General features: G+C 37.0%; 1 protein-coding gene across 1 annotated transcript in view; it reads right to left on the bottom strand.

Moving 5' to 3' along the window:
* POLR2B (RNA polymerase II subunit B) overlaps positions 1-19,359 on the bottom strand; it is a 30,569-nt gene extending 11,210 nt beyond the window's left edge. Inside the window, exons 1-13 of the mRNA XM_003773233.4 lie at positions 18,866-19,359; positions 11,254-11,326; positions 8,880-9,030; positions 6,654-6,766; positions 5,530-5,749; positions 4,892-5,050; positions 4,323-4,487; positions 3,073-3,269; positions 2,764-2,883; positions 2,339-2,525; positions 1,230-1,373; positions 888-1,027; positions 685-796 (exon numbers count right to left, since the gene is read on the bottom strand). Of these exons, the coding sequence (XP_003773281.1) occupies positions 685-796; positions 888-1,027; positions 1,230-1,373; positions 2,339-2,525; positions 2,764-2,883; positions 3,073-3,269; positions 4,323-4,487; positions 4,892-5,050; positions 5,530-5,749; positions 6,654-6,766; positions 8,880-9,030; positions 11,254-11,326; positions 18,866-18,884 (1,800 nt within the window). The 5' untranslated portion in view covers positions 18,885-19,359. The remainder of the gene's footprint in view (positions 1-684; positions 797-887; positions 1,028-1,229; positions 1,374-2,338; positions 2,526-2,763; positions 2,884-3,072; positions 3,270-4,322; positions 4,488-4,891; positions 5,051-5,529; positions 5,750-6,653; positions 6,767-8,879; positions 9,031-11,253; positions 11,327-18,865) is intronic.
* Positions 19,360-19,403: the final 44 nt, after the last annotated feature.

Raw genomic sequence — 19,403 nt, 5'->3', positions numbered from 1 at the left:
ATTTCTATCATGAAAAGTACCTGAGAATTCCTGTATTTTCTCAGTTTGTGAGGAAGTATAAACCAGAAGTATGTCTCTAATAAACAGATGACATCTCTCTTCCCTCAGTCAGGACACTATGTGATAAACAATTGAAACTGAATGGGAATAAACCTACTCCAGCTTCCTAGAAAGTATATAATACTCAGATCTAAGTTTAAGACCAGAGAAAAAATCCAAAGCTGCTTCAGTGGGTGAATGAGTGTGTCCTTAGCATTCAAGCAACGTAAGTGAGGATGGGTTGCCTTACTGACATTCAATTTGTTAAAAGTATGTGAAGAGACCTAATCCTGAAGCAGAAAAAGACAAAAGTGTTTTGAGGACTCCAAAAGGACAGATGAAGATCCAGACATTAGATGAAGAGAGCTACCACATAAGGTCAGGATCAACTGCTTTTAAAAGTACTTCACAGATCAGAACTGCAATTAGTCTATTCCAGGTAATTAATCTATTCCAGACAAAATGAACTAATTGAAAATGTAGAGTGAGATCATTCAATTAATGTTTCTGAGTGAAAAGTTACAATCTGTTTTAAGAGACACCCATTCAGAGAAAGTCTATGGAAAGTTAACTTTGGCTAATCATCCTAACGAATTACTTTAAATCATCTAACGAAAGCTAAAACCTCTAATTCAAGAACCTTACTTCAGAGACAATGATATCCATCTGGCGTCGCAATTTCCTCAGGGTGTTCATGAGTTGTTCTGGATCTTTGTGTATTCCAACCCAGCAGCCATTAACAAAGATCTTGGTTGCACTAAAATTAAAAGATTTTTTAAATGTTGCATATATTCCTTATTAAGCACAATTCATAAAACTACCACCTCCCAACAAATTCTCATACGAACTCGGCAATAGCAGCAGGAGAAATTTCTTCTAAGTTTTCCATGCTCCATTCTTCCAAAAACTCCAGAATTGGAGAAGGCTGGGATCCAACAGAAATATAAGCCATCAAAGCTAAATTCTTCACAAGTCCTACAGCATGACCCTTAAAAAAAAAAAAAAAAAAAAAAAAATAAGCCATTAATTTTTAAAAATCTATTTCAAACCTTTTTATTTGGTTTAGCGTTCCAATCATATTTTATTTATAAATCTTAAACCACAGCATTTATAAATCTTAAAACTGAGAAGCATTACAAACTGAATATGCCAAATTAATGACTAGCTGGATTGATGTTTTGAAATATTACCTCTGGAGTCTCAGCAGGACACACCATTCCCCACAATGTATTATGCAACTGTCTTGGCTTTGCTAATTTACCATCTCTTCCAATTGGTGAGTTCAAACGACGCAAGTGAGAAAGAGTAGATGCAAAAGTCAGACGGTTTAACACCTGGGAAAATGAGTAAATTTAGTACAGTTAGGCTCAGTTGTTCCTGTACTTCAAATCACCATCACGAGCTAAATTTGAGGACCTAAGTAAGAGTTTGAAATTATGATTCCTCTTTGTCTAGCTTTTAATATAAGAGTTTCTCAGAATCTATAGCTTCTGGCTGAGAATAAGGGAAGGGTGTTCCTGGAATGGGGATTAGTTTCTGAAGGCTGACTAGATTATTTCAGTGTGTGTAATATCCCAATCAATAACAAAAACATAGGAGCAGCTAGATGGCACAGTGGATAGCATACTGGCCCTGGAATAAGGAGGACCCGAGTTCAAACCTAGGCTTAAATGTTTAACTAGCTGTGTGACTCTAAGCAAATCACTTAATCCCAACTGCCTCTCAAAGCAACAAAACAACAATAAAATAACAAAAACATGCAAAAAAATCTTATTAGACCACTAGGTTAATCTATTCACACTTTTCTATGAAAGGTTAATAATAGCAATCTATACTGTCAAAGTATGTTTAAGCAAACATGCTCAGGTGATTTGAAGTTTTTGAATAATTTCCCATCATTAGTCCTGGGAGACAGCTATAATAAATTGATAACTGGAAATTTGTAAACACTCAAAGTCCTGTTTCATTAAAAAGATGCTTAAAATAATTGAATATTCAGCAATTAACTTCTAATTTGGAGGCCTTTAAAATATGGACAATGTATTAATGGGGACTATTTTCTCCTCATAAGTATTCTAATTTTTTCAAAATTACATTGAATTGTAATTGAAATGCCCCAAATTAAGATTTCTTTCCAATAATAATAATCAACAACAGATTTCCCAATTTAAAAAACCCTAATGATTTCATATCTGGAAAAAATGCAATAGCCCAGAAAAATAAATTCATGTAGGTACTGCTAAGATTCTAGTACAAGTTTTAAAGTTAAACCAGTAGTTATAATTTATATAAACTTTACCTGGGACACTCCAGCTCTAGCCTGGTGAGCTTTCTTTTGGTCACCCCAGTTCCCAGTGGCTAAAGAATATTTTAAGCCATCTGATATGATCCTTGTTTTAATTGCCAACTCCAAGTTGAAGTCCTTGCCTCTATCAATAAATTTTTGTGCGTATATTCTCACTTCTTTAAGTAAATTCTTAAACATGCTGCCAAAGAAAATGATTTGTTAAAAAAAAAAAATTATTACACTTAAATATCAAATATCTAAGTTCCCAAAAATCACGGGTAAAATTAAATAGCCTAGAATTATTAGCCACCACAAATAGCCTAATAATGATTTTGTCAAGTTTTCCTGGGGAGACACACACACACTCACACACATTTGCCTAGCCCTCTTCAATGTCATGACTCATCTACTCCAGTAGTTTTTTCTGTCATTCTTACCCTCTAAACAAGAATGCAAGCAAAGGACCAGCCAGATCCAGTCTTTTGTTTCCATAGTGATCTCTGTCATCCAGTTCCCTTCTTCCCAGAGCAGCCAGAAGTAATCTATGAACCATATATCTGAAAGCAAAAAGAAACCGGGGTTTCTTTGTTTTTTTCGGGATAAGAGAACATGGAAAGATACAATATAACATTCACATCTTTTATAAATATATAAAATAGCAAAAATTTCATATGGAAATTTTTTTTTCACTTTGCACAAAAATTGCTCCTTACAGAGCAAAGCATTCACAACAATAAAAAACATACCCTAGGAAATAGGCTTTTTTTGTTTCACAAAAGTCACTGACACCAACATGAGGAAGCATTTCTTTTTGTAAAACTTCTTTTGCATATTTAATTCTTTTCTCCTTAGTGACACCAGGCTTTGCTCCTCTTGAGCCAATAAAATTGAGTGCAACATTCTGCTCCTGGATGACAAAAGCTTCATCCAAAGAAGGTTTGACCTATATATTAAAAAATTAAAACAATAATTACTTTCAATTCAACATCCCATACCTCAAATAAGTTCCTCCCACACCCACTTTCTTTTTTTTTTTTTTTTTTGCAGAGACAATTGGGGTTAAGTGACTTGCCCAGGGTCACACAGCTAGGAACTGTTAAGTATCTGAGGCCAGATTTGAACTCGAGTCCTCCTGATTTCAGAGCTGGTGCTTTATCCAATGCACCACCTAGCTGCCCCTCCACTTTATTTTTAATTAAGTGTCCTTAATAAATCTATTCTATACTTGAAAATATGTAATAAATGATAAAATCACACAAAGGTGGACAGGATATTGGAAATCCAAGTTCTTTGATAAATTTCAACAATTAAACTTTCCCTTTAAAAAAAAGTACTAGGAGCTGCACTTTTTAAAAGCTTTCAATGAATGAGGAATGGTAAAATAAAAATTTTCAAAAGATAAAAAATACGAGGACAGTTAAATATGTTTTCTCCATCAAAGGTCCAACTGTTTTAAATTAGGTGCATACTATTTTAGTAAGGAAAGGTCCGAGGATTGGATACATTTAGAGAGAAAGAAGATTAAGTCAAAAAAAGGAAAATATTCCACCCCTGGAGTTCACCATCTGCCACCAGCTATGTTCTGGGATTCATACACACTGAATTTCACAAATATTAAGTATTTGTCCTCCATGACAAAATTATATGAAAATGAATTTCATAGATGATAAAAATAGATATTTGTAATGCTGACCCTGAGGCAGACTTGAGGTAAGACTCAAAAGGTTAAATAGTAGTTCTTTGACTTTTCTCTCACTAAAATAGGAATTACAGACTGGAAAGTTTTAGAAATATTTCAATAATAAGATTTTTTTTAAATGAAGATTCATTAGAAATCTTCAATTAATTAGAAAATTAATTCTTTAGCCAAAAACTACCCAATGCCTGAGTATTCAAACTTAATGGTTTAAATATTGTAATATTTAATTGAATGTAATTGAATATTGTAATATTCTTCAATAGACTAAATGAGAATAAATACTTGACTTTCACATACCATTTCCATCATCTCTGGGTCTTCAAAATCATAAATAATATGTTCTAAGATGTCTCTGTCAGACACAAAACCTAATGCTCGAAACACAATAATAATGGGAACTTCTTGCTTGATGTAGGGTAAGGTAGCTACAATGCGCTGACCAATTGCACTCTTTTTCGCACCCTACAAAACAAATGAATAGCACACGCAAAAGCACATAAATATTCCTCTAATAAAATGACTTAATATCTCACTTTATGCATTTCATAAGTACACCTCCCAAAACAAAGAGAGGGCTGATACTGGGCTCACCACTTTTACCTTTGGATTATGGGCAAAGTGCTCAAAGGAGACAAAATTCCCCCAGCTGCCCAAAATTTCCCCTCCAAGGTTCCCTCAGACCTGCCCAATAGTGACATGCATGCTGGCTGTACAGGAACTAACCACTGCCCCACATGCACACCTGCTGTAAGCGAGGGGGCACAGGGAGGAAAATGCCCAGAAAGTTGAGTAGAGGCACCCCAGAAATGAAAAACAAATGTTAATTCATGGCTCTCCCAGGAGTGGCTTCTGTTAAGGCTCCATACCTGTCCTCCTCTTGCAAGCATGCTAACCCATATAGTACTTGTGGGTCGGGAAGAATTCTCCAGGCATGACCTACATTCTCCTGTATAAGCATATTTGGAATCCTTTTTAGCAAACACATATACTGTGTTTGTTGCCATTTTCTCTTGGGCAATAAGAACCTATTTAGAAGATAAGATGGAAAAAAACACCTAAATGTTAACCAAAAAATACATTAAAATTCCTAATATAGGAAAAAAAGCATCCAAATATGCATATTCAATCTAATTTTAGCTTTCTTTATTCTAAAACTTCTAAAATACTTTATTGAAAGAATAATTTTTGATCACAAGATATTCATGGTGTATGAAACTGGGTAAAGATGTACAAATTGGGTAAAGATGTACAAGCACAGGATACTTTACTAAATATCAGAATATTCTAAATATCCTAAATATCAGAAAAATATTTTTCTAGACACTGAGGCAACTTTAAACTAGTTTAAATTCTAGCAACCAAACTTCCCATGCTTCCCCCAACTTTCCAATACCTAAGTTTGCCAGTTATACAAACTCTGTATTTTTCCAACTTTAAGCTCTATTATTTGTCATTTTTAAAAATGCTTACCAATGTTAATTTGTATAAGAATTAGTCATTTTACCTTTTCTGATCCATTAATAATGAAATAGCCACCAGGATCAAGAGGGCATTCATTTAATTCACAGAGATCACGGTCAGTTAAGCCATTTAGCAGACAGTATGTTGAACGAAGCATAATTGGAATTTTTCCTATAAATGTTTTTTGATGCTGTGTTTGAAGCTGTTCTTCTCCCTCTTTAATAACTGTTTTAGTGATATCCACATAAAGAGGAGCAGAATACCTTTGAAAATAAAAACAAAGTGAACTTTTGTCTTTTTTCCCTCCCTTTTTAAAAAATTTGTCTTAAAAGTCAGCCAGTAGTGTAGTAGACAGAGTATACTTGATTGTGAGTGAAGACCTGACTCAAACTCTGTCTCAGACACTAGTTATGTGCCTCTTAGGCTCAGTTCCCTCATTTAAACCACCACCATCACATTTGTTTATGGAATTGTTGTAAGGATGAAACTCTCTAGAGCAATGTAAATACCACTGGGGGGAGGAGCATTAAGATAAGGTCATAGCAGACATCATATTGGACACAGAATGAGAAGAAACTGAGCTGGAAATCTCCTTTACGCATGTTAGCTTTCCCCATTAAATGAAATTCCTTAGAGGGCAGGGATCATCTTTTGCTTTTCTTCGTATCCCTACATTTGTCACAGTGCCTGGCACATGGCACTTAATAAACACTATCTAACTCTAAACAAGTAACTTTATGTCTCAATCTCAACTTCCCCATCTATAAAATTGAGATGATAGAAACCTACTCTCTGGGATTGTTGTGAGAATCAAATGAGATTCAAGGTGCAAAAGGCTTAGCAAACCTTAAAGAGCTATGAAAATGTTAGCTATTAGTATTACCTTTGCAAGGCAAAGCTTGTGGGACAGTTGGAAGCATGTGGCACAACTGTAAATGAATGTGTCATAAAAACAAAAGGCAAAAACAAGAAGAGAGGGGAAAAATAGGTTCTGGCATGATCCAGATATTCCCTGATATTCATCCTCTATTTGGATGAGATAAAAAAAGGACATTCTTTCAATAACAGTTTGGTTCTGTACAGATGCTTTCCAGTTCACAAGGTGCTTGCTCAGCCCAGCACTAACGTGACCAGCAGCCACCAACAAGGTAAAGAGAGAACTCTTACGTGAGATTCCTCAGTCGGGCTTCATTCGGCATCATGGGGGAAGGAGCACCGTCTCTTTCCCAATGAGTTGGCTTGGAAAGATAAATTTGTTCAAACTTCAGCAGATATCGAGGCTGAAATCAGACAAAAACCAAGGCATTATCACCTCGTCACAAACACAGCAGTTATGACAGGGCAGCTCTCGGCCTCCTTTTCTGCCAGGCTTCGATACCAGAATCTGGGGGACAATCTCACGCCAAGAGGTCACCGAAAATCTCAGGGGAGAACAGAGTGTTCCAAGGACTGAACAAGATGACAAAAGGGACGTGCTATGGAATGCCGGGTATCGGGGAAACTTCTCACTGGCCAACACAGTGCCAACCTGCCTGGGCCATGAGAAGTCAACACAGACATTCTGGACTTGTGACTTTGTGACAAGCTTTCTCAACATTCAGAAATACAACACAGATAAAGATTTTTCAATGAGGGCAGCTAGATGGTGCAGTGGACAGAGCACCAGCCCTGGAGTCAGGAGGATCCAAGTTCAAACCCAGCCTCAGACACTTAACACTTCCTGGCTGCATGACCCTGGGCAAATCACTTAATCCCAATTGCCTCAGCCAAAAAAAGTAAAAATAAAAACAAAACGATTTTTGAATGCCTTAAAAATGCAGCCTGTTGCTGAATTGTTTATTCAATAGCAAAAATGTATTTAAACTATCTATATCATGATCCCTAAGACTAGACAGTTAACTGAGTCTTATGTGATTACACCCGTGATTCTGACCCCATGCTCTAAAAATCATGGCAGTTCTTACATTTGAAAATCCAGGGATTATGGACAAGATGCCAGAGCGAGGACAGCCAAGGTGAGACACATGAATGAGGTGCTTATGGAAGCCTAGAGACATTAGTGAGACATCACCTGAGCCAACAGGTGATCAATCCCTCCCTTCCCTTCTGTTCCACGGGTTATTTTCAAGTTCAGGACATTATTACCAGATAGCTGTACTACAGACTATTTCTAATTTGTTCCCAGTTCAAAACATTCTAAAAATATCTGCCTCTCAGTTCCCTCTACCTCAACTTTACATCTCAAGCTCTAGAAAAGTTATCAAATTAATTCAAACATCCCTGGAAAGAGTGTATCAATTTACATCTCCACTCATTATGGTGACTTTTGGACCAAAGCACCAACATGATCAGTCTCAAATTGACTCTACACTCTTTCAAAATAAAGGACCAGGTCACATGCCTCATTATACATCCTAGTGCCCCCCAAAGTAGGTGCTCAACAACATTATCTGGGGACCCAATCTGATTTGCTAAAGGGTAGGAAAAGTAATGAAGCCAGGAAGACATTGAAACTAACGGGCCATGTTGGGACCGGAAGGGAGCAGGAGGCAGCAATAACTCTTCCCCCTCTGTAGCTGCTGCTCTCTCTGCCCTGGCTTCCCTCCCTTCTCTCCCTCTTAGCTGTTTCTCCCACTCTGCCCTTCTGATTGAAAGGGACTACCTCCCAAACCAGAGATTTGGGTCAGTTCCTCCCTTTCACCCAAACTGCTCTAAGAGCTGTTTCTCATCTACCCAATCCCATGTTCTGGCATTATCTGTTTTGTGAAACATGATCCCTCCTGTCGGCCTAGGCCACTGAGAACAGAATGGGCAGAAATGAAGAGACACTCTCCCACACTCTCTCCCTAGCAGAGCGGCCTCCAGGCCCTGGTCCTGAGACATCAGGAGAACCTAGCCCTGGCTCTCCTTAGCCTCTGGGGTGGGAGGCTTTAGGCAAGTCATTCTGGCCTTTGCTTTCCTCCTCTATAAAAAGAAATCTCCTGATTCAACCACTCAGAGACACCTCCCAATTCCAGGGCTCTGAGATTTCTTTTACTTTGGATTCTACCTGTGAATTCTGGGGATAACCCAGAGCAAATTTCCAGGATGGTTTTCCTTCATCACCCAACAGAATACCTTTTCATATACAAACTCACTTTAATATTAACAGCCTCTAGATATAATTAAGAAGTTAAATGTGCTCTGAGGGAAAATAAGAGATAAAGTTGTAGGACGAGCTCTACAATGAAAACAAATTATTTTTATGATCTGTACAAACGCACCCTTTCAATAGTACAGATAATCAAGGTGGCTGCATGTGCTACCAAATAAAACAGCCATTAAAACTGTCTTTAGGCCATGAAAGGCATGAAATTGCAAAAGTCAGCTCTGAGAATTCTATGGACATCTTACCGGTTCTTCAACCTCCCCAGTAGCATGCTGAGCTTCAGCTTGCAAATCAATGGGCGGGGCATCCTCCACAATTCTCTGCACAGACATTTGAATGAACTCATCGAAAGAATCCAGTTGTTGTCGGACCAAACCCTTTTCATCAAAATAGGAACTGAGAAAATAGTTAAAGATTAAAGTCAGGTTTAAAAATAAGAATGTTTTCATTGTTGCTTTCAATTTTCCTGTTATTATCCTATTCAATAATCATGAGACAGCAAGACATTTGTCCATGTCCCTGAGCTTACATCTATTCAGGAAGACAATATTTACATATACATAAATATTAGAAACTAGAACAAACCATGTCGATGATGAGAATAGAATTAATTACTACATTGTGGTAAAAACAATAAGTAATATATTTCAGTGAAGGGAAAGAGATCAATGTGAGCCAAAGTAGTCAGAGATAGGCCAAAGAAGGATGAGTGAGCACCGAAATATGGGGAGGGAATTACTGGAGAGGGAAAAACATAAGAAGCAAAAGTCTTAGGGGGAAATAAGCAACTTGTTTAGGAACGGGGAGGAGAGCAATCTGGGTAAAATGGCTGGCTTAAGCTAAGGAGGCAGTGGGACATAAGGTCAATTAGTGAATTGTAAAGTTAAGATTATACAAAACAAGAGATGCCCAGATGACCTTTGACCTTTTGTAGATACCCCAATAGCTCCTGAGCAGAAGAGATTTAGAAAAAGGAGGACTTTAGTCAGACAGAAACTGCAGAACAGATTTTTGGGGAAAGAGACTGGAGTAAGAAATCAGAGCAGAAGCAGAGAAGAGCGAGAATAAACCTAAGAGGTAATTTAGTCCAAATTCCTTCTTTTTCAGAGGAGGAAACCCACAGGGCCAGAAAAGCAAAGACTGCCCATCCCAGTGCTCTTTCCAGAGTACAATGCTGCATCAGACCATGCTTCTCACCCTCATAGAGCTTACAATCTAAAAGCAGAGACAAGGGGCAGCTAGGTGGATAAGCAGTGGCCCTCAAGTCAGGAGGGCCTGAGTTCAAATCTAGTCTCAGACATTTAACACTTCCTAATTGCGTAACTCCGGCAAGTCACTTAACCCCGACTGTCTTGGAGAGAAAAAAAAAGCAGAGACAAGACATAGATCCAATAAACAGAAGGTTAAGTGTCTAAGAGAAATACAAAGTGCTAGGAGATATACCATGGAAGATTTTCAGTTAGGGATGTGGGGAGTGGAGAGCATTTGGAAAAGCTTCACACAGGAGACCAAAATAGAACTGGGTCCTTAAAGGGGCACAGAGGCGAGGGAGAACACCAAAACACAGGGAAAGGCTGACATATATAAATGCATGTAAAGGGCAAGAAGAGTTCCTGAACAATAAGCAATTATAGGTAAAGGGAAGAATACAAGACAAAACTCCAAAGGTGAACTGCAACCAGAACATGAGCAATTTTAAAATTCAGTTCTTTGACCAAGGTCTGTGGCCTTTACTCAAATAGGGGTGATAGGATCACAACTCTGGCTATGCTGGATTAGACAATTAGGAGCAAGAAATCAAAAACAATTAATGCCACAATCCAAGAAAGAAATAAGGAAGGTCTGAGCTAGGGGAGTGGACATAGGAATGGAAAGAAGGGATCCAAATAGGAATACACAAGTTTTTGTGACAAAGTTTTCTTTATTTATTTCATGAACGGTGTTTTTAAATTTCTCAATTATTTGGAACCTGGAATGCTTTCTCTGCAGAAACAAATGTTTAGTTTAGTTCTAAAGCCAACTCCCCAAAATGCTGAAATCTATAATGTACATGAGATAGGGAAACTAAATCAACTTCCATTAAAAACAATGTTTCTGTAGAAAACGATGATCAAAATTCCAATATGGGATGTCTCATTTTATTGTCATAGGAGAAAGATGTGGTCTCTCCATCAGTTCCATCCTTACATGGAAAGACCTGGATCTTTCCAGTAAGACAAGAACTAATGAGGAGACTGTAGCATCAGACCATGGCTCTGGCAAAGGAGTGGAAATCAGAATAAAGAATCTGACAATGTTTGAGAAGTTTACAAGAAAAGAGATCTCTATAAATGGTGGAAAATATAGCAAGCAGTGAAACACCATAAGAAGAAAGGAAAGTTTTTTCTCTTCCCTTTAAAAGCTGAAATGCTTTGTTTCACAGAAAAATGAAAAATGTGATAAATTAGAATATTTTGCTCTGAATTTCTCAGACTTTCTGTTAAGAACTAATTTATTTAGCTAAGAAAATTCCTTCAGTCAAGCTCAGTCTCCAACCTACAATGTATAGAACAGAAAACATTTGTTCTCTATCAAAAGTTTATTCAAAGAACCCTTCAGTTTCCTCAAAAAATAAATTACCTAATAACAATCCAGCAAGCTTCTTGCCACAAATCTGGAGTGATTTCATCATCATCTTCATCATATTGCATATCTACAAAGAAAAATCATAAGATAATGTATTACTTTTCCATACTACAATGACACACATGCTGCTCATCAGAAAAGATAAAGTAAGATTTTTGAAAATTAAAACTAAACTTTGGGGAAAAAGGTTTCAGGATGAAAAATTGCTATGGATGAAAATATATCCATAGAGAAAACTGATGAATTCTGAGTACAAATTAAAGTATGATTTTCTCACTTTACTTCTCTTGCTTTTGTGAAATATGATTTCACGTGTATAACTAATAACATATTGCTTGACTTATCCCCCTCAGGGGGAGGGGGTAGAAGACAATTTGGAACTTAAAATTTTAAAAGAATGCTAAATTGGAAGGAAAAAAAACCCTAAGTGTCTTTTCTTTTTCCAAGCCTTTTCCCAATTCCCTTAATAAAATATGCATAGAGATAATCCTCAATTCACAAAGGGTTTGTGCTTTAAGTGTTTACTTTTTAAATTAATCAAGAAATAAAAGCAGCCAGTGATGTTTCCCACTCAAAAGCTACATGCCTATATATTTCAAATAATTCTTCAGGAAGAAACTGTATAACGCTGGATGTAGAGAACCTTAAATGGCATAACAATAAAATTATAGGAATCAATTTAATATGTAATTTATTGATAACTACTAATAACTACTCTATGCCAGGATCTGTGTTAAGCACTGGGGATACAAAAACAGAAAAGCACTCCTTATGTCCCAAGAAGACCTCAGGGAGAGAACTGTCTTTTGTCTCTTTTTATATCCCCAAGCATTTAGCAAAAGATACACAGTAGGTACTTTACAAATGTTTTATTGTTTATTGAATGCTCTTCTAATAGAATTGCACGTTTAACTTATATGGGTTACTTGATTGACATTACTGACATTACTTGACGTCTTACAAATTGGTTAGATGAGAAATAGCCCTTAGAGCAGTTTGGGTGAAAGGGAGGAGCTGACCCAAATCTCTGGTTTGGGAAGTAGTCCCTTTGAATCAGAAGGGCAGAGTGGGAGAAACAGTTAAGAGGGAGAGAAGGGAGGGAAGCCAGGCCAGAGACAGCAGCAGCTACAAAGGGGGAAGGGTTATTGCTGCCTCCTCCTACTCCCTTCCGGTCCCAACATGGCCCGTTAGTTTCAATGTCTTCCTGACTTCATTACTTTTCCTACCCTTTAGCAAATCAGATTGGGTCCCCGGATAAAGTTGCTGAGCACCTACTTTGGGGGGCACTATTGGATGTATAATGAGGGACCCAATTGCCTCAGCAAAAAAAAAAAGGGTGGGGGAAGAGAAGAAAAAAATTTGGAAAGCAAGATTTTGCAAGGGTGAATGTTGAAAACTATTTTTGCATATATTTTGAAAATAAAAAGCTATTTTTAAAAAAATCAATAAAAATTTATTTAAAAAAAAAAGGAATGCTCCTCTAATGGAAGAGAGAATATAAACACATAAAATATACACAAAAAAAGAAGACATTTTGTTGAGAGATCAGGAGAGACTTCATGTAGGAATTATCATCTAAGTTGAGTTTTTGTGTAAAAAAAAAAAAAAAAAAAAAAAATTAGGGTTCCTAAGAGGCAATGTTGAGGAGGGAACTTATTCCAGGCCCAGGAGACAGTCTACGCAAGGCAGAAGTTTCAAAGAAGAAACGTTTTGTAAGGAACAGCAAAAAAGCAGATTGGCTAGATGGAAAAGGACTATGGTTGCATAAAGACTAATGCTTACATAAAGTTATATTTATAGCTAGATCATTAATGGATCAGATGATAATAAATATGAACTTAAAAGAAAGGATAAAGATAAGAAAACCCTGGACTATTCAAACTGACCTAACCAAGCTCTTGGCTGGGAAAAAGAAGCTTACTGTATACAAAAGTCTCATGACTATGTAGGTGGTCCCAAAGAGCCCAGAGACCAGCTGAGCCAGGAAAGGAAGAAGAAAAAAAAAAGGGAAGAGAGAAGGAGGGAGGGAAGGCAGACAAGCAAGAAGAAAGGAAGGAGTTAAGTGTCTCAATTACCCAGCATCTGAGAACAATCCCAGTGTGGAGTATAAACTCATTTGCAAAACATCAGGAAGCATGGAATGCTATTAGCAGTATAATTCACAAAACAGTAAAGAGAATGAGCCTGCAGAGAACATCTCAGTGTCTAAGATGTAGCAATGCTGATGATCCTAAACTCACAATGAAATCCAAGGTCCCAGCCTGATCCCACTGTAGAAGTCACTGTCTATAAAATCTAACAACCTCTGCCCTCAAATTAATATAGGGGAAATGTTTCCTGTGGAAATAGAGACTGAAGATGGAATGCTAAGAAATCTGTTTTGATAGAATGCAACTTCTTATAGAAGCATGAAATTGCACAGGAAAATATCCATATAGTAAATGCTTTACAGACAGACCGAAGTCTATATTTTATCTTAGAGGCAATAAGGAGTCACAAAAAGTGAAGTGTTAGTGCATTATATGGAGGAATGATCAGAAGAAGGAGAAACTGGGAACGAAATGTTAACTTGGAAGCAAGTGTGCACAAAAAAAAATTTTTTTCAAGTCACTTAACTTTTCTGGACCTCAATATTTCCGTTTGTAAAATGAAGGAGATGGGGCTAGCTAGGTGGCACAGTGGATAGAGCACCAGCCCTGAAATCAGGAGGACCTGAGTTCAAATCTGACCTCAGACACTTAACACTTCCTAGCTGTGTGACCCTGGGACCCAATTGCCTCAGCAAAAAAAATAAAAGTAAAATAAAATAAAATAAAGGAAATGGACCAGATGACTTTGAAAGGGCCCTTCCCGCTCTCTGAACTCATGATTGCCCAAGCATTTGCAAAGGAAATCATGAATAGGAAGGACAAACACAAAATGAAAAAGAAATACAGTCGTTTTAACCTCAAGGACAGTGGAAGAATACATTTAAGTCCCCCCACATTAATACCTGATATTTTAATGAAAAAGTGGCAATTTTAAAGTCAAGAAAACCTGCTGAACTTAACATACAAAAGAAATCTATGTTGACCCTTTTTCTCTTGAAAGGAACCATTCAAAACGACTGAAAACCATCATAGTGATTTTACACTTAAACAAAAGTTTAAGAAAAACTTTTAAGGCATAAATCACTGTGTGAAAATGGTCCATGCTAAAGTTTCCTTGATGAAAGGTTCTCATGAGAAACATTCAGATAATTTACTACAGTACAAAACTTCAAGGTCATATAACTAATGGAGAAGTGTAGAAGATCCTATGGTGTTAAGTGATTTAAAATGAAATTCTGCCTAAGTTATACCAAAGGTAAAATGAAGGCCCTCCTCAGCAAGATGTTTCCTATGTGTATATTAAAATCATATAAAAATGTATAATCAATGCAACTAGGATCAGCATTACTCAACAAGCCACTAAATGTTGAAATCAAATTAAGTATTGAAAATTGAGAAAAAATAATTTAATTCTATTCTGTAACAGATTATCATTTTATGTTTCTACTACCTAAGTCACATTTCATTTGACTAAGTTTGGAAGTTCAGCTTTTCTGTAAATCAAAATCACTGTTTCTGCATTAATTTTAATACTTCAGTTTACCTGCTTATCAAATCATTGTTCTATTCTTGTGTCAAAGATATCAGTTAATCTTGAAAGATAAAGATGGATGCTAGGGAGTCTGGTCTATTCCCTCTGCACCACTGGCTGTCCTTTAAAAAAGTCTAGCTTATTATCACTGTGAAACTAACTAGCCAAGGAAGTGGACACCACCAATGAGATTTCCATAGCTACAATATTGAAAAAGTTGTAGCTAACCTTGCACTCCAAATTTCCAACTTTTAATACTGTTTTCATCTATGATACTGCAGGTTTTGTAACCAACCATGTTATTTTGTCTATGATGTTCTCTCTCTTCTAGTTTTTTTAATATTCCCTTTGTCCATAAAAGTGATGTCAGCTCTCATTTAGGGTTTCAGCCACCTGAAGAGGCTGAGCTTTACTGGAAATTTATTTGAAGTTTATTGGAAAATTCATGGTTTTTTTTATAAGTTCATTGTGCTTGGCCTTTTGTGCTTCAGTATATCTTAATGTGCTCAAAAGTATCATGAAAGATGTATTGCAGAGTAAAATATATAAGATTCCATGTTGATTATAAAGTTATCCTACAGGCAAGGGTGGGGTGGAAGAGGGATGTCAGATTAGAATGACATCAATCAAAACTTGTTTTAAACTTCAATAATACTAGGACTTCTGGAAAGGGAATGTAAAACGATTATCCGATTAATCAATTCACAATCCCTGTGATTCCCTTCCATGAACACCACTTCTTTACATGTGCTGTCTACTAAAGTAGATGAGCAGTAACAATAGGGTCTTTCTCAAATTTCTCAATTTATATCCACAGCACATACCATAGCATTAGCATATATTAAATGTTTGATGCTTTTCATTACTCAAGTTGGTTAGTGAGATGGCTTTCCTATGTCCTGCTGCTACACCTTCCAAGCTCTTCAGTACTATAATCTGAGCTGCTGATGTTCTTTAAGCATTATCATACACCTATTGAGGCACCCTTAGGACTTCCTGGCCTCTTCATCCACCTCACAGCTGAATTCTCATATGCATTATTAATCCCAAATGAAGCTTAAATTCCTTGAGAGCAGGGGCTATCTCACTTCAAATTTTATATCTATCTATCTATCTATATATCCTCAATTTCTAGGATATAACAATCGTTTTTACTTCTTTCAGTCATTCATTTTAATTTGCAAAATGCCAAGAAAGAGGAACAAGGATAGTAATCAGAATGGCAACAAACCTAAAGACGAGATGAAAAAGGACTAGAAAAGAAATGCCTATGAAAAATTAGGTATATGAAGATAACAAAATGACTCAACATATTAAAAAATATAAATTCAGAGAAGAATGGGAAAACATTTAGAATGATATTGTGTGCATCAAGCAGAACCAGGAAAACAAAATACAAAAATATAAAAAAAGAACAAAAAACCTCAAGTTAAAGTTGTTAAGAATGATGTTCCTAAAAAATCTTAAGCAAGTTTCTGATATATCTCATTTCTCAAATATAGAGAACTAAACCAAATTTCTAAGAACACAAGTCATTCCCCATTTGATAAATGGTCAAAAAAGTTAAAACCATCTATAGTCATATGAAAAAATGCTCTAAATCATCAATTAGAGAATTGCAAATTAAAACTTTAAGATACTACCTCACATCTATCAGACTGTGGAATATGGGGGGGGGGGGGGAGAGGAAGAAGGAAAATGAGATATTGAAGGGGATGAGAGAAATGACAGAAAACTGGGACACTAATGTAAAATTGATGGAGTTGTGAACTGTTCCAACCACTCTGGAGAGCAATTTGGGACTACGCCAAAAGGGCTATCAAATTGTATATGATTTTTGACCCAGGAATAGCTCTACTAAGTTTATATACCAAAGAAAAAAATTTTAACGCCGAAAAGGACCATTTTGTACAAAAATACTTATAGCAGATTTTTTAGTGGTGGCAAAGAACCACATATTGAGGGGTTGCCTATCAATTGAGGAAACACTGAACAAGTTGTGATACATAATTGTAATGGAACATATTGTGCTATAAAAACCGATGAGGGTATCATCAGAAAAACTTGGAGGATGGACTGATACAAAGAAAAACATACTGTTACAAAGTAACAGCAATATTGTAAGATGATCAGCTGTGAATGATACAATTATTCTCAGAAATATAATGATCCAAGACAGTTCTGAAAGACTTGTGATGAAAAATGCTATCCATATTGAGAGAAAGAAGTATGGTTTCTGAATACAGATTGAAGCATTGATTGTAATGGAACATGCTGTGCTGTAAGAACCAATGAGGGTGCCCTCAAAAAAGCTTGGAGAATGGACTGATAGAAAGAAAAACATACTATCACAAAGTAACAGCAATATTGCAAGATGATCAGCTGTGAATGATACAACTATTCTCAGAAATATAATGACACAAGATAACTCTGAAAGATTTGTGATGAAAAATGCTATCCATATCGAGAGAAAGAAGTATGGTTTCTGAATAAAGATCGAAGCATTAATTGTAATGGAACATACTGTGCCGTAAGAACCGATGAGGGTGCCCTCAGAAAAGCTTGAAGGATGGACTGATACAAAGAAAAACATACTATTACAAAGTAACAGCAATATTGTAAGATGATCAGCTGTGAATGATACAACTATTCTCAGAAATATAATGATCCTAGATAACTCTGAAAGATTTGTGATAAAAAATGCTATCCATATCCAGAGAAAGAAGTATTGTTTCTGAATACAGTTTGAAGCATTTTTTTTTACTTTCTTTATTCTTCTTGAGATTTTTAGCCTATGTTTTCTTTCAAAATATGATTAATATGGAAATATTTTGCATGACTTTACTTATATAATCTATATTGAACTATTTTATTCTCAATGAAGGGAATTTGGAAAGGAAGGTAAAAAATCTGTTAATTCAATAATTTTTACATGTTAAATAAAACTTAGGAAGGGAGAAAGGAAGAAGGAAAGGAGGGAAGGAGGGAGAAAGGAAGAAAAGGAGGGAAAAAAGGAAGGGAGAAAAAAAGAAATGAGCAGAATGCTTTAAAAAAAAACCCTGGAAAGACTTGCATAAACTGATAGAAAGGGAAGTGAGCAAAACCAGGAAAACACTTTTATAGGTCAACAATAATACTGTATGAAGATAAACTGTGAATGACTTGGTTATTTTCAGCAATAAGAAAATTCTGAAGGACTATGAAAAATCCTATCTCCATCTCCGGAAAAAGAACTGAGTCAGAATGCAGATTGAAGCACACTATTTTTCATTTTATTTTTTTTTTAATTGGGATTGTTTTATTTTTGCACTCGAGGGAAGGGGTAGAGAGGGGAGAAGTGTCTGTGTTTTATGAACTATTATGAAAATGTTTTGCTGCATTACTGTACAATGTAACCTATATCAAATTTGCTTCCCATCTTAAGGAGGGAGAGGACATGAAACTCACAAATTTTAAAACCTAATGCTAACTGTATCGGATTTTTCGCTATCTTGGGAAGGGGGAGGGCAGAGGGAGGGAGAACAATTTGGAACACAAGGTTGCAAATATTTAAAACTATCTTTGCATGTATATGGGAAAATATTTTTTAAAAACTAATGTAAAAAATGGATTGTAATTTTTAAAAAATTGATGTTTCTAGTTCTTAAGACTTTTTTAACTGGAAGAATCTATTTTATAGAAAAGGAAATAAAATACAGTAAGGTTGGAGGTAAAAAAAATAATAATAATTCACGCTTTTGAAAACCTGTCCCAAGGAATGTCTCGCGGGGTACCAAAAACTACACCCGGAAAGAATGAAACGTGAAAAACAGGACCGGTGGAGAAACTGAAGATGATGCACTAAAGATGTGCTCCGAGGCCGGCGACGCGCGGGGCCTCCTCATTCCAAGCGGGACCCTCGGGAACGTGGGTTATAACAATCATAAAGCGAACAGCCCGCCCCATCTCGGCCCCGCACAGGAGGGGCTCCCAAGCGGCCTCTTACCCTCGTCCGCGTCGTACATCTTGGCAAATAATCCTTAACACCCCTATCAAAGAAGAAGAAAACGGAGCAGGAGCAGCTCCGACTGACGAACGAGATCGAGTGCGTTGGAGTTTCCGGCGTTCCCGGCAGGCCTTGCGCCTTAACCCGACGCCAGAGTTCCGACAACTTCCGGTTCCTGCTCCAACTTCCGCATGCTCAGACTGGTTGAGTGCGCCGCGTCCCGTGGAGGCGCTCCGTGGAGTGGGCGGGCCGTTTGGGCTGTCCTCTGCACATGCGCTCTGAGGAGGCGGTGCTAAGGGAAGCGCTTGTGTCAGTTACAGGCGGAGAAGTGTGGTTAGCTCAGTGGCGGTGTCAGCGGGCGAGACCCCGGATAACTGGATTAAAGTGACGTCCAGCCTGTTGTGGCTGCAGAGGGAAGAGAGGTTGAAATAAAAGTGCGATGAAAAAGCAAAAAACCTCGAGTTGAACCCGGAATGGCTTTTACATCCGCTTTTCATGTTCCTGTCATTTTAAGTTTGTGTTTATCCGGTCACGGCTT

This window comes from Sarcophilus harrisii, chromosome 6 (assembly GCF_902635505.1).
Source record: "Sarcophilus harrisii chromosome 6, mSarHar1.11, whole genome shotgun sequence".
Taxonomy (NCBI): Eukaryota; Metazoa; Chordata; class Mammalia; order Dasyuromorphia; family Dasyuridae; genus Sarcophilus; species Sarcophilus harrisii.
The sequence above is the reverse complement of the archived record's forward strand: the minus strand, read 5'-3'. Positions and strand labels throughout refer to the sequence as shown.